This window comes from Mus caroli, unplaced genomic scaffold (genome assembly GCF_978045245.1).
Source record: "Mus caroli unplaced genomic scaffold, Mus_caroli_1 scaffold_8, whole genome shotgun sequence".
Lineage (NCBI taxonomy): Eukaryota > Metazoa > Chordata > Mammalia > Rodentia > Muridae > Mus > Mus caroli.
In genome coordinates, this window is record NW_028227263.1 from 123,175,703 (window position 1) to 123,200,234 (window position 24,532).

The 24,532-nt window shown below is 40.1% G+C and overlaps 1 protein-coding gene across 2 annotated transcripts; it reads right to left on the reverse strand.

The window, feature by feature from the left end:
• Window positions 1–2,618: 2,618 nt before the first annotated feature.
• LOC147003437 (vomeronasal type-1 receptor 4-like) lies at window positions 2,619–13,457 on the reverse strand. 2 transcript variants are annotated; one of them, XM_085841010.1, is made up of 2 exons: window positions 12,601–13,457; window positions 2,619–2,649 (listed from the first exon to the last, which is right to left on the reverse strand). In XM_085841010.1, exons 1-2 carry the CDS (start codon window positions 13,455–13,457, stop codon window positions 2,619–2,621), a joined length of 888 nt encoding a protein of 295 aa, XP_085697136.1. The 2 variants fall into 2 exon arrangements, with proteins under 2 accessions (XP_085697136.1, XP_085697135.1); XM_085841009.1 differs by lacking the exon at window positions 2,619–2,649 and having other exon boundaries at window positions 12,212–13,457.
• Between the last annotated feature and the right edge of the window lie 11,075 nt (window positions 13,458–24,532).

The following is a 24,532-nucleotide window of genomic DNA, read 5'->3' on the forward strand; positions in this document are numbered from 1 at the left end:
TTGTTTAAATATTCACAAATCCCCTAAAACCTGAACTCTAAGATGTTACATAGATGCAGAGGGTCTGATATAGACATGTGCAGGTCATGTGTCTCGTCCTTCAGTCTCTGTTTCTAACTTCATGTCCCTTTTGAAAAATTACCCTGTGACTGAAGAAGAGCTGCCATAGGGTTATGACTGCATGATCAGACACTAGGTCATGGGTAGTATGACACACATAACATGAAGAAAATTACCCTCCCTCTCTTTGTGTTCAGCTAATGTCAGGTCATTCTTCATCACTCCCTTGTTCATCCTGGTATTTTATATTGTTCAATCATATGCAGGCTTTCTCTTAATAACAATAAATCCATGATTTCATGTATGAAGATTTCCATGAATGTAAGTATGTGAACTAAAAGCATGTCTGCTACCCTCAGAGGTCAGAGGATGGCATTGGATTCTCTGGAACTGAAGGGAATAAAAAACCTATGGTTCTGAGCATCAAGTGCCTTTTTGAAAAAGGAAATTTTAGATTTTCTTTCGATTTCTTATTTGAAATGATATATGTGTTTTTATTTTCTATGCATTGGCATTTTGTCTGCATGTGTGTTGTCAGATCCTCTTGAACTGGTGTTCCAGTGTGCAGTCATGTGGGTGCTGGAAATTGAACCTAGGTTCTATGGAAGAGTAGACAGTACTCTTTACAACTGAGCCATCTCTCCAACCTAAAAGCAATGTTTCTGACTTCTGAGCCGTCTCTATAGCCAACTCTGGTATTTTTTAACTGTGATGAGCCAAACAGGTTTAAATAAACCCTGATCAGACAAATGTTGTGTTATTTCATGCCTCTTCCTGATTTCCATCTCAACCCCACCCTACAACCTCCCCTTTTCCCAGATCCACTCCTCATTTTTCATTTAAAAACAGGCAGGCACTCAGCCAAACATGGCATCCACTTTTGCAATAAGGTTATGCACTTCACTTAATATTAAGGTTGGAGGATGCAACCCAGTAGGAGGAAAATGGTCCCCAAGTCGGGCAAGAGTCAGACACTCCCATTAATATTGTTAGGAGTCCCACAAGAAGACCACACTGCATAATCATAATACATCTTCAAAGGGCCTACGCCAGTACTTTGCAGGATAATAGGACTCAATTTGCATCTGAGTTATCCATCTATGCTGTGTCTTCTCATATTATCTACCATCTGCCCCATACAGATATCCATGATATTTCTTGTTTCACCATACAGGTCACCTGCTCTGATCTCAGCTTAGGCTCCTTCCCATAGCAGTGATCACATGCAAACGACAGCCAGGAGGGCAGCCAGTTCCAGAAGGGCCCAGTGCAAAGCTAACTTTTGGGAAACTGTCTCAGGTAACAAGGAAGAAGTGAGACCCCTCCCCACTCATCGAACCCTGAGCCTGAAGACAAGCAGTGGCCAGCCTAGTATTTTTTATTAACTAATTCATGTTTTTATGTTCCATATTTTGTCCCCCATCCACCCTCTAATTGTTCCATATCCCATACCTCCTCCCCACCCACCTGTCTCCATGTGGATATCCCCACCCACAACCCACCTGGACTCTAAGCTCCCTGGGGACTCCAGTCTCTCGAGGGTTAGGTGCATCATCTCTGAATGACACAGACCACGCAGTCCTCTACTGTATGTGTGTTTGGGACCTCCTATCAGTTAGTGTATGCTCCCTGTTTGGTGGTCCAATGTTTGAGAGATTTCAGAGGTCCAGAATAATTGAGACTGCTGGTCTTCCTTCTCCTCATCTTCTTTCAGCCTTCCCTAATTCAACAAGAGGGGTCAGCTGTTTCTGTCCATTGTTTGGGTGCAAATCTCTGCATCTGATTTTTTCAGCAGCTTGTTGGGTCTTTCATAGGGCAGTCATGCTAGGTCCCTTTTTGTGACTACTCCATAGCCTCAGTAATAGTGTCAGGCCTTGGGACCTCCCCTTGAGCTGGACCCCACTTTGGGTCTGTTGCTGGACATTCTATTCCTCAGGCTCCTCTCCATTTCCATCCCTGTAATTCTTTCAGACAGGAACAATTATGGGTCAGAGTTGTGACAGTAGGATGGCAACCCCATCCCTCATTTGATATTTTGTGTTACTGATGGAAGTGGGCTCTATAATTTCCCTCTCCCTACTGTTGGCCATTTCATCTAAGGTCATGAGAGTGTCTCACCTCCAAGATCTTTGTTGCATTCTGGAGAGTCCCTCAACCTCCTATTTCTGGAGGTTGCCTGTTCATATTATTTCTGCTGGTCCTCAGGGCTTCAGTCCTTTTCCTTTACCCAATACCAGATCATGTTCCCCTCTCCTCCACCACTCCCCTCCACTGCATCCACTCTCCCCCCCAGACTCCCCCCTCCTCCCTGATTGTGATAGGTTTCTTCTCTCTCCCAAATGGGACTGAAGCTTACTCATTTGGACACTTCAGCTTGTTGAACTTTTGAGTTCTGTGGACTGTATCTTGTGTATTCTGTACTTTTATTTCCCCTTGGCTATTATCCACTCATTAGTGAGTACACACAATGCATGTCTTTTTGGGTCTGAGTTACTTCACTCAGGAAGATATTTCCTAGTTACATACATTTGCTTGCAAAACTCAGGATATCCTCTTTCTTAATAGCTGAGTAATATTCCATTGTGTAAATGAACCACATTTTCTGTATCCATTCTTCTGTCCTGGGACATCTGTTTTGTTTCCAGCTTCTGGCTATGACAAATAAAGCTGATATGATCATAGTGAAACACATGCTCCGGTGGCACGGTGTGGTATCTTTTGGGTATATGCTCACAAGTGGTATAGCTGAGTCTTCAGGTAGATCTATTTCCAGTTTTCTTTATATATTCTACTTCCACTTTTAGGTCTTGGATCGCTTTATTCAATTTCTTCCACTGCTTACCTGTGTTTTCCTGTATTTCCTTCGATGAGTTTTCAATATCCTCCTTAAAGGACTCTATTATCTTCATCAGATAGGATTTTAGGACAGATTCCTGATTTTCAGGTTTGTTGGGGTATTCAGGGCTTGCTGTGGTGGAAGAACTGTGTTCTTATGATTCCCACATATTTTTGGCTTCTGTTGTTTATGGTCTTGTGCTTGCCTATTGACATCTGGATATCCCCGTTGTTTGTTGTTCTGTGTGACTGTCTTAAATCTGTCTGTTTTGTCCCTGTGTTGCTTCAGATCTTCTGGGTAGGCCTGTGGCCATGGCTGTATCAGACCCCCTGTGGGGTCTTCCAACGGGGGGCACTTCATAGTGGTATAGAATCTGCTGATATGTTTCCCTGGCTGCAGTAGATCTCCTTGGAGGCTTTCAGACTGTTGGATCTTCAGTGGAGCCTTCAAGCTGTTGTACAACTGCCCTTAATGCAGCTGATCCTTAACTGCTCTGTGTGCAGATAAGATCCTCAACTGCTCAACTGCTCTGAGTGCAGCAGGTCCTCAACTGATCTGAGTGCAGCAGGTCCTCTAGGATGAATCAGGATATGGTGTCTTCATGTGAGCAGGCCAATTAGGAGTCTTCCCCAGCATCAAGGACTGTGTGAACAAGCCTAGTTTTAATTTCATTCACTAGAAGAGTGTTTAAGCAGGTTTCCAAAAGTAAAAAAGTCTGTTTGGAAAGATAGCTAGCCTATCCTCAGAGGTTATCAAGGAGATAAAACAAGGCATAGTAGAGCACTTGAGAGTTGGGAGCAGGAGACCAAAGTCAGTCCTGGCTACATAGCAACCCAGAGGCCAGCATGGGCTACAAGAGACTCTCTAAAATACAAGACAGAACAGAGGAGCAGGGGAGGAGTCAGGCTAGAGGATATTAAAATGTAGCTACTCAAATTTTTTCTAGTCCTTGAGTTCTATGATTTTGCTGACCTTAAACACCACTCAAATTTAGGAGACTTTACAATTCCACTAGAAGGCAGGAGGCATTTTCCAGAAATGCAAGTAATATGACAAAGCTTGTTAAAATGTGACAGGTCTTTGTGTGTGTGTGTGTGTGTGTGTGTGTGTGTGTGTGTGTGTGTGTGTGTGTGTGTTGTACCTGTAGAGACAAGAAAATGGCATCATATGCTCTTATGCTCTTTAACTGGTCTCATAAATGGTTATCTGCTGCCATGATGTTACCAGGAATCAAACCCCAGTTCTCTTCAAAATGCTAAAGCACATAACAGGAAGCTATTTATTTCTCAAATACTCCACTATCCCCCTTTTACAGGGCATTTGAACTCAGGTTCCAGTGCTTTTACAGCAAATACTCAACAAGCCTTTTAATCACAGCAAATTGCCACAAGATGAATTTATTGTCAGCCTAAGAGGGGCATTGAAATAAAGGAAAAAGTAAGTTTGTGACATGTATCTGCTTGTTAGGATTGAAGGTACTGAAGGACTGACCTGAACCCTGATTGGCTGTCGGTGGAGTTGGGTACCTGCAGGGTTACTAATCTTTTAATATAATGGGAAAGTAAGGAAGAAGTGTTAGGTGGTCAAGAGATGATGATCTAGATTTAAATCCATGATTTACAGACTATTTTTGAGTCCCAAACTCAGTGGTGGCACTGAATGGTGTCCTTACCTGTAATCCTGTAATTCCAATATGTGTGACAGAGGCAGTATAATGAGTGGGCCAGCTAAAGAGGTTAACAGGCTGGTTAATTAGGGGCACCCATTGAATAGACTTTAACACTGTCCTCAAGACTTCTATAGCTGTTTATAATCTTTTCCTTAATTTGGCCATGTTTTTTTTTTTTTATTTTTAACAATCCCTATATAGTCTGAATACATACAACATTATCTGGAAGTCCCACATATAGCCCTCCTTGCTTCAGGAAGAGTAGATTCAAGCCCCTTCCATTTTGTAAAACTATTTTGATAGGGAGGAAACAGATTTTTCTAGTCTTTGGCAAGTCTCTATCAATGACTTCTTGTAAGTTTCAGTACTGGGAAAACTGTAATAATAAGGCTTTGATCCCTGTTTTTCTGACCTCTATTATACTGAAACATAAGAGGGTAGACAAAAACAATGTTTGTAATGGGTTCTCTTTTAAGCATCTTATGATAGCCCAGAACAAGGTGGTTGAGAACTTTTTTCCCTATTGGTAACTCACCATGTAAACCAGATGAACCACAACACAGAAATCAGGGGAAGCTTTAAGTGTTTCCATCTGGATGCATGGGGTTAGGCCAGTAGACCCTGCGTTTTCTGGATGGATTGAGTAGTACATATTGGATAATCATAAGAAATAGTCTGTATAAAAGGCAGGAATATTCTTGGAGTACTTTTTAGCCTCCACATTATCTTTGTCCTTTAACTGGGTTCAAAGTAATTTGAATAGGACCTGTTTGTTGTAGTCTACAATTGCTTCTGCAGATTCAGTTACTGAGGCTTTATAAGAAATGTCATCAAAGTAAAGTGGACTAACATTTAGACATACTAACATTCAGAAATAACGTCATTGTCAGTCACATTTGTGACTACATAGGTGGATTTTAATAAGCCAATGAGCATTGGGTCTTCATCAATCTGGAAATCGTTTTCTGTCTGTACTTCAGAGAGCATACTGTCATTCAGCTTAGGGTAAGCCTTATAGAAATGGCAGGCTTTGGAACATGGATTTGTTGGGTTCTAAATGAAGCCACCAACTAGATTTGCCCCCTTTTAACAGTAGGAATCCATGGTTCTTTGACGAGTTGGATTGTAAAAGTGTCCTTGGATATAGTACTATCCAAATGTAATATACCTTAAGACCCCAAGTATCCTATTTCCCTTCCTGAAGTGGCCTTCTCTCTGTGGGTGAACTGATTGAGTAAAGCATTACAAGGCTTTTATTGCTCTTGCCCACAGAAAGATCCTTTTTGGTCTCCTGATTTTTCAGCTTGGTTTACATGAGTGAAGTTGTCCTTCATAGGTGCTACCCACCAAAATATCTCTAGTGCACACAATCCCATGCACCATAGAAACAGTAGTCAGTACACACATATTTTACTCTAGGTTTTGGCCTAATGTTTGGGCCCTAGGCAATGTTTTATAAGTTTGCAAGATCAACTGAGTGACTATGGGTCAAAAATTTATATTGAGGAACGAGGTCCCTTTGGGTTCAACTTTGTGCAGGTATTTGAGCTCATCTCTATTGGAAGCATCACTAAGGACCCAGGTCAAATTCCAAGGCTGGTAAAAGTTGTTTTTGGAGGAAGAGCCAGTAGTTAAATATTTGCCCATAAAAATATAGGCATTGTAAGTTGAGTTTTATACGATTGTCTTTTTTCTTGAGTACCTGACATTTGAGTAAGATGTATCTGAGTCTGGGTGTGGTTCAACCAGAGGAGCATCTATGATGAATCCACATAACTGATCCTGTCAAGTTTGAGAGCAGTGAGAGTAGTCAGAGAAATTTTGTATGGTCCTATGTGGTGTGACTTCAACAATTGCTTTTGATGTCTTTTAATGCACACCCAGTACCCAGGCTGGCAAGTATGAAGAATAGGTTAAACAGAACCCTCTTAGATTGGCTTTAGCCATGTCCAAGCTTCATTTGCCCATGGACAAAATTCTCCACAGAATCGATAACATATTTGGAAGTGATTTCATTAAGCAGAAAAGCTCTTAAGTTAGGAGGTATAGGTCTTCCAAACACGATCTCAAAAGGGGTTAATCACAAAGTATTGTTTCTGGCAAACATTTGAATCCAGAAAAGAGTCTGAATTGGATTCATCCATAGTGAAAAACAGTTCCTTTTCAGGTAAATATTCAACTCAGAGAGAGAGAGAGAGAGAGAGAGAGAGAGAGAGAGAGAGAGAGAGAGGGAGAGAGAGGGAGAGAGAGACAGAGAGGGAAAGAGAGGGAAAGAGAGACACAGAGAGACAGAGAGAGAGAGAGACAGAGAGAGAGAGACAGAGAGAGAGAATGAGAGAGAGAGACAGAGAGAGAGACAGAGAGGGAAAGAGAGAGAGAGAGAGACAGAGAGAGAGACAGAGAGAGAGACAGAGAGAATATGAATGCACACCTCTCAGTGTACCACGGCTGAGAAATTGTGAATATACCGTTGCTGAGTTAAACTGAAACAGGTCGAGTTTGTACATATACATCACTTGGCACAGGGCTGTGGTTCTGCATGCCTTTATTTAGTCCCAGCACTAGGGAGGCAGAGGCAGGTAGATTTTGATTCAGATAGCCTGGCCTACAGAGTCAGTTCAATGACAACTAGATGTACACTGAGAACCCCGTATGAAAAAAAAGTAAGGAAGAAAAACTTGAATGTCCTTTTAGCCCGGGTTACCTAACTCAAGATGATATTCTCAAGTTCTATCCATTTGCCTGAAAAATTCTTGGTTTTAAATAGCTGAATAGTATTCCATTGTGTAGATGTACCAAATTTTTTTAAATTAAAAAACATTTTTATTAATCATTCCATTCATCTATATTTCAAATGATATTCCCTTTCCTAGTTACCTCTCGGCAAACCCCCATTCTACGTCCTCACTCCTCCCTCATATTTGCTTCTATGAAGTTGATCTTTCACTCACTCACCTCCTCCTGCCTCACTGCTCTAGCATGTTAATGACCTCTACTCTAGGTCATCAAGTCTCTGTCCCTTCCCATTGATGTCAGATAAGGCCATCCTCTGCTACATATGTGTCTGGAGTCCTGGCACCCTCCATGTATACTCTTTGGTTGAGGTTTAGTCCTTGGGAGCTGTGGATGGTCCAGTTAGTTGAGATTATTCTTCTTATGGGGTTGCAATCCCTTTCAGCTCCTTCAGTGCTTCCCCTACCTCTTCCATTTGGGTCCCCAATATCAGTCCAATATTTGGATATGAGTATCTACATCTGTATTAGTCAGGTGCTGGTAGAACCTCTCAGGGAACAGCCATATCATGTTCCTGTCAGCAAGCACTTCTTGGCAGCAGCAAGAGTGTGGTGGTTTGGTTTCTGCAGGTGAGATGTACCTATATGGGACAGTCTCTGGATGGCCTTATCTTTAGTCTCTGTTTTATTTTTTGTCCCTGTCTTTTCTTTGGACAGCAACATTTCTGGGTTAAAATTTTTGAGATGGGTGGGCCCCATCTCTCAACTGGGTGTTGTGTCTATCTGCCAGACTTGGACTCTATAGGTTGTACCTCTCCTTTGTTGGGTAATTCAGCTAACGTCATAGTCATAGGTTCCCAGGATCCTCTCTTTTCCCTAGATTTTGGGCCTTTGTAGTATCTAAGCCCTTTTCTCACCCCTCACTGATATACACTTCTATTCCATTTTCTGACCCTCTGCACTTCTCTCCTGTCCCTTCCAAGATCTGTTCTTGCCCACTTTTACCCTACCCCTCCTCTCTTCCTCCCAGGTCCCTCTAGCTCCTGTGATTATTTTGTTCCCTGTTCTATGTAGGATTGAAGAATCTATAATTTGGTCTTCCTTCTTCTTAAGCTGCATATGGTTGTGGGTTATATTGTGGCTATTCTAATCTTTTGGCCTAAAATCCACATATCAGTGAATACATACCATGAGTGTTCTTTTGCGTTACCTCTCACAGGATGATATTTTTTTAGTTCCATGCATTTGCCTGTGAATTTCATGAAGTTATTGTTTTTAATACCTGAATAGTACTCCATTGTTTAAATGTAGCACATTTTCTGTATCCACATCTGGGTTGTTTCCAGCTTCTGGCCTTTATGAATAAGGCTGCTATGAACATAGTAGAGCATGTGTCCTTGCTATATGTTGGGGTATCTTTTGAGTATATTCCCAAGAGTGATATTTCTGGGCCCTCAGGTAAAAGTATTTCCAATTTTCTGAGGAACTGCCAGACTGTTTTTCAGAGTATAGAACCTGGGGTGAGAACTCAGGTAATTAATTCTAAGTGATGTGTGCTTTAGCTGTCGAGCTATCTTGCTGTCTCTTATTATTGCCAATGTTATCATCAAGATATGGTGCTATAGTTTTGTCAGTTTTATTTTTTATTTTTTATTTTTTTTTAGTTTTGTCAGTTTTAATGTTAGTACAATTCTGTGAAAAGGTACTTGAAGCCTCAGTATAACTTTCTAACTCAGTGTGAATCTATTCCTCAATATAGAATGTGCAAACTGTCGTTTCCTGTTCAATTATTTCAAGCTCTTTCACTATACCTGTTTCTAGTGATTTTTTCCTTCAAATTGGAAATGGAGTGTCAAGTGGGTCAGATAAATTTCTCAGTTTGGGGCTGGTATGGCTCAGCAGGTCAGAGCCTTAACCACTTTTACAGAGGATCAGAACTTAATTCGTAGAAACTGTATTTGTAGGCTTACCTCTGTTTGTAACTCCAGATCTAGGGGTATGACGTCTATTATTTTTAAGTATTATTTTTAAATTACTTTTTTTATTTACATTATAGCCATTGCCACACTTCCCAGTCCCCTTTACCACTGCTGCTCATCCTACTCCTTCTCCCTCTCAACTCCTGGAGGGTCCTCCCATCAACATGCTTCCACCTTTCCTGGGGCCTCTCAAGAATTAGGCATATCTCCCACTGAGGCCAGAAGAAGCAGACCTTTGCTATATATGTGCTGTGGGCCACTAACCAGCCTATGTATGATTCTTGATTAGTGGGAAGGCTCTAGGAACTCCCTGGGGTTCAGGTTGGTTGACACTGCTGGTTTTCCTATGGGGTCACCCAGTCCTTCATCTTTAATCCTTCCCCTAATTCAACCATAGGGATCAATGACTTCAGTCCAATGGTTAGGTATAAGTATCTTTGTATGTTTCAGTCAGCTGCTGGTAAAGCCTCTCAGAGCACAGCCATGATAGATGCCTTTCTTCAATATCTTCCCATTTTTGTCTGTGTATTTCTTTTAGACAGGATCAATCCAGCTGGCATCTGTTGCCTGGTTGGTGGCTCAGTGTCTGAGAGATGCCAGGGGTCTGTGTTAGTTGAGACTGATTGTTTTCCTATGGGGTTGTCCTCCTCCTCAGCTTCTTCTAACCTTTCCCTAATTCAACCACTGGGGTCCTTGACTTCAGTCCATTGGTTGTGTATAATTATCTGCACCAGTCTCAGCTGCTTGTTGAGCCTCTCAGAGGACAGCAATGCTAGGCTCCTGTCTGTAAGCACACAATAGCATCAATACTAGTGCCAAGCCTTGGAGACACCCCTTGAGATGGATCCCAAGTTGGGCAGGTCACTGTACCTCCTTTCCCTCAGTCTCTTTTCCATTATTGTCCCTGAAGTTCTTCTAGACAGGAACAATTCTAGGTCAGAGTTGTTATTTATTTATTTTTTTTTTATCATTTGGCAAACCCATCCCTCCACTTGATGCCCTTTCTTTGTACTGGAGGGGGAATATACAAGTTCCCTCTCCCCACTGTTGGGCATTTCATCTATAGTCCTTCCCTTTGAGTCCAGAGAGTCTCTCACCTCTCAGATCTCTGGTTCCTTCTAGAGGGTCCAGCCAACCCCCACTCCCTGAAGTTGCATAATTGCATTCATTTTGCTGGCCCTCAGGTCTCTCCTGTTCCCCACACCTGAATACCTGATCATGATCCCCTTTCCCCTCCCTCACGTGCCATACAGGTCCTTCCCTCACTCTGCCTCCAGTGATTTCTTTCTTCTCCCTCCCAAGTGGGATTGAAACATTCTAATTTGTGCCCTTCTAATTGTTAAACTTACTGAGTTCTATGGATTATATCCAGGATATACTGTACTTTTTTGGCTAATATACACTTATTAGTGACTGCAAACCATGCATGTCCTTTTGGGTCTGGGTTACCTCACTCAGGATGATATTTTGTAACTTCATCCATTTGCATGTTAAACTCATGTTTTCCTCATTCTTAATAGATGAATAATATTTCATTATGTAAATGGACCACATTTTCTGTATTCATTCTTCTGTTGTGAGACATCTGGGTTGTTTCCAGCTTCTGGCTATCACAGATAATTCTGCTATAAACATACTGGGCACATGCCCATGTGGATTGGTAGAGCATCTTTTGGGTATAAGCCAAAGAATATTACAGCAGGGTCTTCAGGCAGACTATTTCCAGTTTTCTGAGGAATCTCCAGACTGATTTCTAGAGTGGTTGTACCAGTTTGCAATCCCACCAGCAATAGGGAAGTGTTTCTCTTTCTCCACATTTTGCAAACATGTTTTGTCTCCTGAGTTTTGATCTTAGCCACACTGATTTGTATAAGGTGGAATCTCATTGTCCTTTGTTAAGCATTTCTCTGACCAGTAGGGCTTTTCAACATTTCTTTAAGTGTTTCTCAGTCATTTGAGATTTCCCTTTTGTGAATTCTCTTTTTAGTTCTATACCCCATTTTTGATTGTTGTGTTTGGGTTTTTGGAGGTTAGCTTCTTGAATTCTTTATATATTTAGCATATTAGCCTTCTATTGCATGTGGGGTTAGTGAAGATTTTTTTCCAATCTGTGACACCTATTTTTCTTTTTTTTTCTTTTTTTTATTAGGTATTTTCCTCAATTACATTTTCAATGCTATCCAAAAAGTACACCTATTTTTCTTAAGGGGAGGGAAATCCCCATAAATACATACACATCCAAAACACATAAAAATGCTAAAATACTTTACTCACAGATGTAATTAGCATGTCAGATTTTGGGTTTCATTATACTGACTGCTATAACCACTCCAGATACTTATCCTGTGAGCTCTGCCACCTTTGGACATTCTCTGGTAGCAAAAATAAGGTTTACTGCTTGATTCTAATCTAAGAAAATAATTTTCTGACTGAGTAAGCCACTGACAGACAGAGTGACAACTTTGCCTCCACATTGTTCTGATACCTCTTTTCTCCTATCATATGTGTAGGTGTTTCTGATTGGAAAAACAATTTCACCGTGACCCAGAGTGAAGACATTGCCAAGACCTTTCAGGAGAAGATGTCCAGTGTGGATCCTGGTATCCTCCGTGGTCCTGAGACTTTAAACCTCTTAAGGCTCCTGAGCGTGAGCTGCTTTTGCCTACTTTTCTCTTTACTCTTGATGTAGTGAGCAGCTTGCACTTCTCGAGAGAGCATGAAGTGATGCTGTTCAATGGTTGACTTTCACCAGAGTGTAGTCCAAGATAGCAAAGCATATTTCTCCTAACTAAAATGAAATTAAATGTAATATATGAAATATTAACAAACATTTCATCTTTGAAAAATTTAGTTATAACAATACATCCTTATTTGTTCAGATGTAGAACTATGGAGGGATTCTGTTGTTATCTAAAGTTAATGTGTTAAGTTAAAAGGAGAAGAGAGTAATATTTTGATCAGGACCTTAAAACACATTAAACTTTTTAGGAAAAATGGGTTTCACTTGTTTTAGAGCAGCTTGCAGCAAAGTGCAGTTATATACAAGAGAATGGAGGGTGGTGAATAATTCACTGTTTCAGTCATTTTCCAACCAGAAATATTTTCACATCAAGAAATTATTGTAACCTTACTCTGTTACAATTATAGCAGTAAGCACCATACCTTGTTCACACAAGATTTTCAAAACATATTTATGAAATAAAGTATTTAATGGTGTTAGTAAAGCTGTCTTCTGTGCTCAGCATTTTTAGTGACTCTGGCTTTCAACAGTTGAAGAACACAGAACAAGGACCCTTAGAGTCTCTGAAGATCAACAGTAAGGGAGAAATTGTAGGGAAACCTACAGCCAGAACTTCACTGCAATGCCTCAGGAATTGGTGAGAATATATAAAAAAGGTGTAAAAGATGATACAAATAAAATTTAGAAGATAAAAGCTAACAAATGTGACCACCAGCATCAGGATAGTATGGGTTGCTCTGGTCTCAGCTTGGCCTCTGGGGTTCTGATTGGGAGTGAGGATGTGCTGCATTCGCTGGCGATGCCTATGGAGGAGAAGTACCATGGAGACACTGGTCCAGACCATGATGCTCATGAATGTGGCATCATGGGTATACAGCAAGAAGATAATGCCTACACTGAATCCAGAAGTGGAACAGAACAACTTGCTTTTGGAGTCATTTTTATTGTCTGTTATCTGTGGACCAGTGACCTTAATTGGAATGTAGATGTTATTTAAGACACTGAAGAGCCAACAACTGTAACAAGAATAACTCACCAAATTTGGGACACTTGCTCTGAGTATAAGTTTACCTCTATTAACAGGAACAAGAGTGAGAAACTGATGGATACTCAGGACACAGGTGGAACATAAGCCTGTGCTTCTTGCCACCATGCGGATGAAGAATTCCAATTTACATTTGAGGTCATTTTGAGGACTTCTTGGAGCAAAAGCCATCATGTTGTTTGGAAATGTAGTGATGAAGAGAATCAAGGCATTGGCCACAGCTATGTGGCTTAAAATCACCTGTCTGGGCCTCTGTTTAGAACCAGTCAGGATTGGAAAGAAATTATGGACAAAGAGAAATACATTGGCAACAATCCCAACCCCAAACTGGCAAAGCAAGAGAATCTGAAGAGCCACTTCCTCAGTGGTTTTCAGGGATTTACCATGAGCAGACATGGAGAGGGCTTTATTCAACCCTGGAGTGATGATTAGGCAGGACACTGCTATCCTCAGGAGTCTGTTCTATTGTCCAAGCTCATCAATTGATTTGGGATAATTTCTTCTCTTGATAAGTGAGACACTATTCTATCACAATACAGGAACTTTGCCTGGAGAACAATGCATGGGCAGTAACTCAGAATAATATTTTTTACTTATTGAATAACTCCTGCATCAAGATACATTTTGTATTGCACCTACATCTTTATGATCAAGTAGGTGAATAACCTTCACAATAATACAGATTTTGACACACCATGGGCTTTGCATATGGATAAAGACAGGAAAGAGGCTCGTTCGTGTATGTGATTCCATCATCAGAGTTCAATACAAGGAAGGAGGGGATGCTGCAAATGGGATGTAACTTAATCAATAAAATCACTTAATCAATGATAAATTAAAGAGTCCATCAGATTTTTTCATCAGAATTCAATATAATTGGGAGAGAGAGGAGGCTGCAAATGGAATGTATCTTAATCAATGAAACAACTTAATGATAAAAAGAAAATGCACCTGAAAATAATTAATACAATTTCCTCATATTATCATAACATGTTAAAAACAAAGAGTATGTTAATAAATATGTGATTACATAATCAATAAGGTTTTGTAACTGAACTCAGATGTAGAAAATTAAGTTGTTGGCTTTTGAGGAATTTTCATACTCCTTATCCACATTATAAAATAGAAAATATTTCTGACAAATCCACCTGTGTTTCTATTACACAGAGGAACATATATTTACCTATTTAGCCTCCATGTGAAAAACTCCACTCGCTAAGGAGTTTAATTTATTCATATTTTTCCCAGTTTTAATTTTTGTTTTAAAAAGACTCAGGTGACAGAGTCTTACCTGCATCATCTCCATCTTCCCTCCAAAGTTATTAAGACAATCATTATTTTCCCTTTGCAAGCTGATGCTTAGTCTCTTCTTTTTACATGTTTGTATGTTTTTCTAAAGGAGCACAGAGGCCTTCATCTACCAAATAAAATCAACATCTCACATACAGATGTTACATTGAATGCTGTTTTCTGCTAAGAGCAAATCCAGAAAACAGACATTTCTTTGATGCAAGCAAAATATTAACCTATTTCAGTTAAACTTCAGTCTTCAAAAGGAATTAATGATTCATATTGACTTTAGAAGACAATGTACACTGAAGAAGGGAGAAGAGAATTCTAAGAAGCCTATGGTTGCAAGAATCCCACCTTCTGAGACACAGGATGAAGATGCTCATCTGACATCCAGCTCAGGAACGTAAGCTTGTATAGAAGTATATCTTGTAGTACCTTTTACATTGAAGAAGTTCTCTGTGTGATTCTTTGCCTGAGAAAGAATGAGAGTAAATTCAGAATGAGTTTTAATCTCTATTCAATGCTGTGAAGGTAACCCAACGAAGTCCAGGTTTCCACTCTCATAAAATAGTAGGGTTCCTGGATATGACATCCTTCCATGAGTTTATTATTGTGTCATCTGTGGTGTAAGTGTATTTGTCTGCATGGTGTCTTTGGGATACCTCCAACGAAGGAAAAATCATTTATCCCCAGAGCAAATTTCCACTTTTACTTTCTGATGCTTAACGATGATGTCTAGTTTGTGAGATGTCAATGAGCACCTGAGCAGAAGTTAGGGAAGAGTTTTCATGCTTCTTTTGGGAAAACATAAGTTCTGAATTGATCTTGAAATCAGATGTGAATTTGGGCACTCAAGAGTAGAACAAGGAACTCATTATGCACATTTCTATGGAGTGCTTTATCACCACTATTTCAGTCTTGCAAAATTATGCTGACACCAAGTCCTCCCAGAAAACTGGCAATGTGTCAGTCAGATTCTGTAATTTCCCAGGAAGTTGCTTCATTCCAACTTTTCCTAATTTGTCCCAGGACACATATTTATGACAAATTTATTAACTGAAGCTGGCCTTTCCCTCCTGAATCCTGGGGTTATTCCATAACCACTTGTTTTCAGGTAGATTGTTACTTGTTTTCTGATATACTCATGAATCCCTGTTAGAAGCCTAATATACTTTGCTAGTATCAAGAGAATCTGCTTTGTAAAGCGGGAATCCTGGACAAACAAGTGATATATGGATGGAGCAATTATTTAGAAATTAATAGAAACAACCACACTCATTTATGCTCTAGGTATTATAGAAACTAGGGACTTAGCTTTGAATATCAGTGATGAAAAGTAAAACCTCAGGTTGTAAATGTAAGAAGTGTACATTCTAAATGTTTATTGATATTCACACCTGCAGCAAGATTGTTGTAGGCACAGTTTAAGTACATATATTAGGATGTTTGAGAACAAGATATCATTGCACAACATTTTTACTAATGAAAATTACAGAATGTAGAAGGGATATATGTGGAAATAACTTGTCATTTATCTCTCAGATACCATATGTTTGTCTGGCTCAAGCAAACATCCATGATTTCAACTGTGAAATATATGTTGGCTAATTTACAATTACATACAGGTTATTACCCTCATACATGAATGTATATATAATGGAATAATCTAAATGTCAGGAATTTGTAAGAGTCATAGCATGTTGAAAAATAGACTTTAGAATACAGTGTTATAAAGGATTAAAGGATGGTAATAGAACATGAATTGTTAAATTTGGGTGTGGGGGATGGTGAGATGGCTCAGTGGGTAAGAGCACCAGACTGCTCTTCCGAAGGTACAGAGTTCAAATCCCAGCAACCACATGGTGGCTCACAACCATCCGCAATGAGATCTGGCGCCCTCTTCTGGAGTGTCTGAAGGCAGCTACAGTGTACTTACATATAATAAATAAATAAATCTTAAAAAAAAATAAAAAAAATAAAAAAATAAATGCCGGGCGTGGTAGCGCACACCTTTGATCCCAGCACTCCGGAGGCAGAGGTAAGCGGACTTCTGAGTTCGAGGCCATCCTGGTCTACAAAGTGAGTTCCAGGACAGCCAGGGCTATTACAGAGAAACCCTGTCTTGAAAAACCAAAATAAAATAAAATATTAAAAATAAAATAAAATGAATTTGGGTGTGTAGGATGGAAGGTAGATGAGGAAATAAGGAAAGGAATAACTAACTCTAAGTATATTTTGAAAAACTGGAGAAAAATAGTGCTTTTGAGTCATCCTGTAATTGCATATTTCAGAGAAGTTTTAATAAACCTGTACTATATTAGGTGAATAGTCTCCCAGGTAGACATCTTATGATGAATAATGTAAACAAACTTCAATTCTAGGTTTATGTGACTTCCTTTACTAGGTGCTTGCCAATAAATTCCCAAAGCACTATCTACCCAACCCCTAAACATCACAGGCTATTACTAATAGTGCTGAAAATTCTCCAAAACTAGGTGGCTGAAGACACCATATAGTAGACACACAGAACATGCAGAAATAAAATTGGAACTTACTTTGAAGATTTTTATGCCACCTATGTGTCTACAAGTGATATAACAAAGGAGGCTGAAAAAGTTATGGGGAAACCTTTCTTAAAAGGCGTGCCATCAATGGGAAGAGATGCCCCTTGGTATTGCAAACTTTAAATGCCCCAGTACAGGGAATGCTAGGGCCAAGAAGTGGGAGTTCTTGGGTAGGGGAGCAGGGCACGGGGAGGGTATAGGGGACTTTCGGCATAACATTTGAAATGTAAATGAAGAAAATATCTAATAAAAAAATTGAAAATAAAAAGGCGTGACACACAGTACTGGAGAAGGAAAGTGGTCAGAATTTCCATCATTTTGTGAACTCTGCCAGGTACAGCAATTACTGATGTGAATCATCAAGTCATACCCATTGATTCAAGAGTGATATAAATGTTATGGGGGAAACAATCTACTTTCTTATTTAAACTAAGTCCCTTTCTGTGAGCTAGAACTCATAAACAGCACTGTTTTTATTGTCTGTGGACAGATAAGTCCTAGCAGGGAATCAAATCCTAAAGCTTTCCTTAAAGGACAGAGAATGGAAACATTTCTTGATGACTTATTGCTACACCTGTTGATCAATGCATCTCTCAGCCCTCATCAGAGAAGCTTCTAGGATGTTCATTAACACAGGAACTCTCAGGGTGTCATTGTGAGTGACATGAGTTTGGTATGCTCTCAGACCTAGAATGGATATGTCATAGCTCTCCCACCAAGCCTTAAGGATCTTCATAGAATTTGGGGTGAGCAAAATTTTAGAGCCAGGAGTAGTTGATAATATCAATGAAACAATGTTTTCTGGACACAACAGGGGAGGAACAGAGATACTCACCAATGAGGATTGCAAAAGAATTCAGAAGACTTGTACAAAATAAGCCCAACCAATATTGTTAGTTCTTTGTCAATAGAATAGAAGATAGAGTTTTCTGGGTAGACTAACCTCAATTGGGGAAATGGTTTCTTCAATTTACCTGTCATCAAGTCTGTAGTGCATTTCTTTATAATACTTGATATGATAGTTCCTATGCCCATGGGGAAGTGCTCAGCCTGGAAAGGTGTTCTGTGTTTTTTATGATAATAGGCTGAGCAAATCCTGGGGAAAAAACCAATAAGCTGATCTTCTTTTCCTGCTTCAGTTGCTGAATTCAGGTTCCTGCCCTGACTTCATACCTTGGTGTCTCCTGGTGATTGATGTTACCTGCAAACCAAGTAAACTCTTTCTTCCTTGGTTGTTTTATTCATGGTGATTTTGGGGGAAAGTGAAATGAAGTAAGACACTAACAGAATTCCAGCATGGAGTGATGAAGGTGGGCATAATCACATCACTATTTGGAGCAGGATTGTTAGTGATAATTGATGATAAAGAGATACAGTTTTAAAATGATTTAATGCCTGACAGGTTAGCCACATTGTGGAGAAGGTCATATTCTGAAGAGGAATGGATTTGATGGAACAAAAGAAAACCAAACATTGTGTGGTTAGGGCTGAGAGAGTAGAAGTATAGAAAATCATGCAATACCACATGCCTGAAATCCAAGCATTTGAAATGTATGGTGAAAGGTCATCTCATGTTTGAAACTTGAAACTTGTTCTTAGTAAATGTTATGATTCCAGGCACTGCTGCACAGCAAGGTTCTTCCTCATAAAGTTGAGGAGTAATATACAAGTTTTGTTTCCTATACTTAAAAAAGCTTTCATATATAACAATGAATATAAATTGTACATACACCACTCATTTTCTGCCATTTCTCTACTCTCTTTAATATATCTCTCATTATGCTTCACATCCTCTATTTTTATTAAAAATAGATTTTTCCACATACAGTATATGCCGTCTATAATTTCTTCTACTTCATTTCCTCTTAGTTTCTAAACATTTTACCTCCTAACCAGATCTATTCCCTTTCTCCCTTTCATTAGGAAACAAACAGGCTTCTAAGGGATAATAGTAAAACTCAAAACATTAACAAAGCCAGTAAAAATCATAAAACAAAATATAATAAGATAAAATAAAAACTAACACATCAAAATTGTACAAGACTGACAAACAAAAGAAAAGGGTCCAAGATAAGGGGCTAGAGTGAGAGATCCACTTGTTCAGATATTCACAAATCCCCTAAACACTAAATTCTAAGCTATAATATAGATACAGAGGGTCTGATGTAGACATGTGCAGGTCCTGTGTTTTTTCCCTCAGGCTCTGTTTCTAACTTCATGTCTTCTTTTGAAAAATTACCCTGTGACTCCATGAGTGCTTTCTATAGAGTTATGGGTGCCTTGTCATGCACCAGACCATGGGCAGAGAGTCACTCATAACAGAAAGAAAAGTAACCTCCCCTCCCTTTCTCCATCCTCAGCTAATGTCAGGTCATCCTTCATCCCTCTCTTGTTCATTATGGTATTTTATATTGTTTAATCATATGTAGGATTTCTCTTAATAACAATAAATCTATGATTCCATGTATGAAGATTTCCATGAATGTAACTATGTGAACTAAAACATGTCTGCTACCCTCAGAGGTCAGAGGATGGCATTGGATTCTCTGGAACTGAAGGGAATAAAAAAACCTATGTTTCTGAGCATCAAGTGCCTTTTTGAAAAAGGAAATTTTAGATTTTCTTTCAATTTCTTATTTGAAATGATGTATGTGTTTTTATTTTCTATGCATTGGAATTTTGTCTGCATGTGTGTTTTCAGATCCTCTTGAACTGGAGTTCCAGTGTGCAGTCATGTGGGTGCTGGAAATTGAACCTAGGTTCTATGGAAGAGTAGACAGTACTTTTTTCAATTGACCCATTGCTCCAACCCTAAAGCAAAGTTTCTGACTGCTGAGCCGTCTCTATAGCCAACTCTGGTATTTTTTGACTGTGGTGAGCCAAATAGGTTTCAATAAACACTGATCAGACAAACATTGTGTTATTTCATGCCACTTCCTGATATTGTCAAGGGCAGATCAATCTTTTGATAGAACTCCATTGGTTTTAATATATTGACATTTGATCTTACAGACTTAAAGATCACAGACATCATATCCTCATCTCACCGTTTACATTCCTTTTATAACTCACTCAGATTTTCATAACTTGGAAAGAGTATGCTTGTATGTTTTATTTCCAATTATAGAGCAATATTCACCTCTCTTCATTTTTCGAATATTCTCCTCTCATATCTTACATTATGACCATATTTTCCTCTCTAGTTTCCTCTTAGTCCCACCCTACAACCTTTGCCCTTCCCAGGTCCACTTGTCATTTTCTATTTAAAAATAGGGAGGCCCACAACCAAACATGGCATGTATTTTTTCAATAAGGTTATGCATCTCCCTTAAGATTAAGGTTGGGTGATGCAAACCAGTAGGAGGAAAATGTTCCCCAAAGGCAAGAGTCAGAGACACTCCCATTAATATTGTTAGGAGTCCCACAACAAGAACACACTGAATAATCAGTTTTGCAGGATAATAGGATTTAAGTGTCTTCTAAATTATCCATCAACGCAGTGTCTCCTCATATTATCTACCATTTGCCCTATAGAGATATTCATGATATTTCTTGTTTCACCATACAGGTCACCTGCTCTGATCTCAGCCTAGGCTCCTTCCCATAGCAGTGATCACATGCAAAGGACAGCCAGGAGGGGAGCAAGTTCCAGAAGGGCCCCGTGCAAAGTTAGCTCTCTGGAAGCTGCCTCAGTTAACAAGAAGGAAGTGAGACCTCTCCCCACCCCTTGAACCCTGAGCCTGAAGACAAGCAGGGGCCATCCTAGTTTTAATTTCATTCTCCAGAAGAATGTTCAAGCAGGTTTACAAACGTAAAACGTCTGTTTGGAAAGATAGCAAGCTCTCCCCAGAGGTTGTCAAGGAGATAAAACTGGGCATGGTAGAGAACTTGAGAGTTGGGAGCAGGAAATCAAAGTCTGCCCTGGCTATACAGCAAGCCAGAGTCCAGCATGGGCTACAAGAAACTGTCTCAAAGCACAAGACAGAGCAAAAGAGCAGGGGAGGAGTCAAGCTAGAGCATATCCAAATTTAGCAACTCAAATGTTATCTTCTAGTCCTTGAGTTCCATGATTTTGCTGACCCTAAACACCATTAAAATTTGGGAGATTTCACAATTTCACTAGAAGGCAGGAGGCATTTTCCAGAAATGCAAGTAAAATGACAAATCTTGTTAAAAAGTGACAGCTCTCTCTCTCTCTCTTTCTCTCTCTCTCTCTCTCTCTCTCTCTCTCTCTCTCTCTCTCTCTCTCTCTCTCTCTCTCTCTCTGTTGGACAGTTTGCCTTAATGTCTATCACATATATGTAGTACCTGTAGAGACAAGAAAATGGCAACATATGCCCTTTACTTGGTGTCATAAATGGTTGTCAGCTGCCATGTTGGTACCAGGAATCAAACTTCAGTTCTCTGCAAAAAAGCTAAAGTACTTATCAGGAAACTATCTATCTCTCCAACCCCCACCCTCAACTCTTTACAATTGATCTGAACTCAGGTCCTAATGCTTTTATAGCAGAAACTTAATCAACTAACCCCTAACCCCCACCATGCAAGGGTTTTGAGAAACCTTGTAATCCCAACATATTGTCACAAGATGAATTTATCAGCAGCTTAAGAGTGTCCTTGAAATAAGGAGCAAAGCAAGGTTGTGACTTGTACCTGCTTGTCAGGATTGAAGCTACTGAAGGTCTGATCTGGAACCTGATTGGCTGTAGGTGGAGTTGGGTACCTGAAGGGTTACTAACCTTCTATTATCTTTTTGACCAGTTTGTGCCTTCTCATGTTTCACGGGGAAAGCACTGAAAAAGTATCTACAAATACCAATAAATATCTATATCATATGTGCCTGGATTCAGCAAAATGAAGTTTATTTCAAAATGGGCATCTGGTCTGGTACCTCTCTGTTTGAAGCCTCTTTGTATTGGTGACCCCCATTAGTAAATTGGCAGAAAAAGCTATTTGAGGCAATTTATTTTACTAAAGGATTTCTGTGTATAATCTTTAAATCTGCATGAGAATATGATTTTTTTTTTTTTGGTTCCCAGATGGATAGTCTGGTGGAAATGTTGGAGCAATTTCTTAGCAAACTCCTCAGGCAGGATCAATTTACTATCTTCAGTGAGTCTCTTATGACAAGATGTGTGAGGCATCTCCAGTTTGCTTTTATGTAAGCAATATCTTCACTAGAATATTTAGGTTCTTCTGGTAGAGAGGTTTGCCTGGATCTGTCAGTCTAAGGGCCAGTGTTAGCATAGGGTTAGGTATGGTGACCTTTGATGCTGCATCAGCATTCAGATTGCCTCTGACCACTGTGGCAGTTGCCCTGGATATAGGGGTTGTAGGTGAGTCAGACCTGTTTCTTGTCTACTGAGCACAGGCTTGTATTAGAGACACCCTCCTAACAACCTTATGATCTATGGAGATAAGTATGATCTTATTTGGCCCCAAGTTCATGAGCAGGAGATGTGGCCATGTCCCTACCTGGATGTAGGACTTGAGAAAGCAGTTCCTGTACATTCCCTGGGCTGCAGGGTAGAGCTGGCACTGCTTGTGTGGGATGCAGGTGAGCTGGCCCCAAGGGCATGAGAGCATTGGAGCCCACAGGCTGACCCTTTCTTATATCTCTCAGTCTCTGATCCAGGATTTTCAAAGTAGCCCAAAATCTACCCCATCAATGAAATATGGGAATGCATGAAGGGGCTGGTTCTATAAATACAAAACTACAGGATCTCCATGACTCAGGGCAACAGCAGCATATTCAAGAGGAGTTTCAGTGGGATTCCCGAAGCAGAAGTCCAAGGCTTTATACCAGACTAACAAGTCATGTCACTGAACACTTAAAAGCCAAGAAGTGTGAACAAAATAGACACATTTTGATGAGCTCCATCTCCCATGGGATTTTATTTCTCTTTTGCAGAGGAAGGTTTCCAGGGTGAAGAGACTGCCTTAGGGGAGGAGGAGATGAGTAGGATTGGGTGCATGATATGACTAAGTTCCACAACAATATAGCAAAAAGCCCATTCAACAATGTTATTTTATTTCCAATATAGAAGACATATTGCAAGGATTAAGTGATGAGGGAGGTTAATGTTAAAACTGATCCAGGTGGCCTTCATTTCTCCCAGTGCGGGGGCAGGGGGCATTTATCTGCCTCAACTTCTGAGAGGTGCCTTTGACTATGCTGTATGGAAGTGAGGCATCCAGGTGACACACAGTGCTAACAAAGCTGGGATCACTTTGTCAGCCAATCAATTGAAATGTACTCAGGAGTCATAAAATTCCCCCAAAACATGGCCTTCTTGGGTCTGCCAGCCATCCAGCATCCATTGAAGAACACCCAGGAGTTTTTTTTTTATTTTTAATATTTTTTATTACATGTTTTCCTCAATTACATTTCCAATGCTATCCCAAAAGTCCCCCATACTGCCCCCCCACTTCCCTACCCACCCATTCCCATTCTTTTGGCCCTGGCATTCCCCTATATTCACCCAGGAGTTTTAACCATTATCACCATGCATGGTTCTTCTCCATCTTTCCAATGAGTATACACCTGAATAAAGGAGGTCAGGCCTTCTGAAGTGCTTTGTGGAGCTAAAGTTGACTGTGGACTTCTTTATCATGATATTTAGAGTGTGTGCACATACATACACCCATGGTATGTTTAACTTGTATATATTTACATGTGTGTTCTGTGTACATAAAATTGTATGCTCAACATTATGTGTATGGTGTATATATACCTAGGGAATTCAGTCTGAAATGTCAATTCACACATGCTGAACAACTTGACATTTGGGCACAGGCTTTCTAGGGCCATCAAGGAGATTTAAATAAATGTACCTCTCTAACTAGATGATGGTTGCACATGCCTTTAATCAGCAGGAGTAAGAGAGGGAGCCCAGTGAGTTCTAGGAAGGCTGGATCTGCAAAGTGATTTCTAGAATAGTCAGGGATAAATAGAGAAATCCTGCCTCAAAAAAAGGAAGTTTATCTGTCTCCACCTCAATGTGCATGGTGGCACACTGCAGCTAGCATGATGGCTATTCCCCTTGCATTCTGGAAAATAAACTTGGATCTCCCATGGGAAGCAGTCACCTGTATGGACAGAATCATCAACTCAGCTGATGTCTTATGCTGCTGAATCTCATGGAGGCTGTAGATGTCACATACTTGGCTTTCAGCACAGCCAACTCTCATAATAGACTGGAGGGCCCGGAACAGCAGTGTGTCTATGCAACTTCTTCAGGTGACATTCCTTGGGCAGCCCACAGAAGAAAGCTAATTTGATCCTTTATTTTGTTATGCATGAGAAAAAGGAAGGACAAAATCATGTTAGATCGGTGTACCAATTCAAGCTCCCCCCCCACACACACCTTGCTTGACAATATGATTTGAAGCGGGGACCCCGGCAAATCAGGAGCACTGACATGGTGCCAGAATACAGTCACCACAAATGGGCAGCAAAACATGTGTTTGTGAGTTTTGCAAAGGTAGCAGCCTTCCTGCCGTAATTATTGGCAAATGTTGGGGTCCCATGTCCTCCTGATTTCCTGCCAAGGAACTATCAGGGATCACTGACGACTCAGCTACACAGAGAGGAGCGAGTCTGGAGCACTGGAC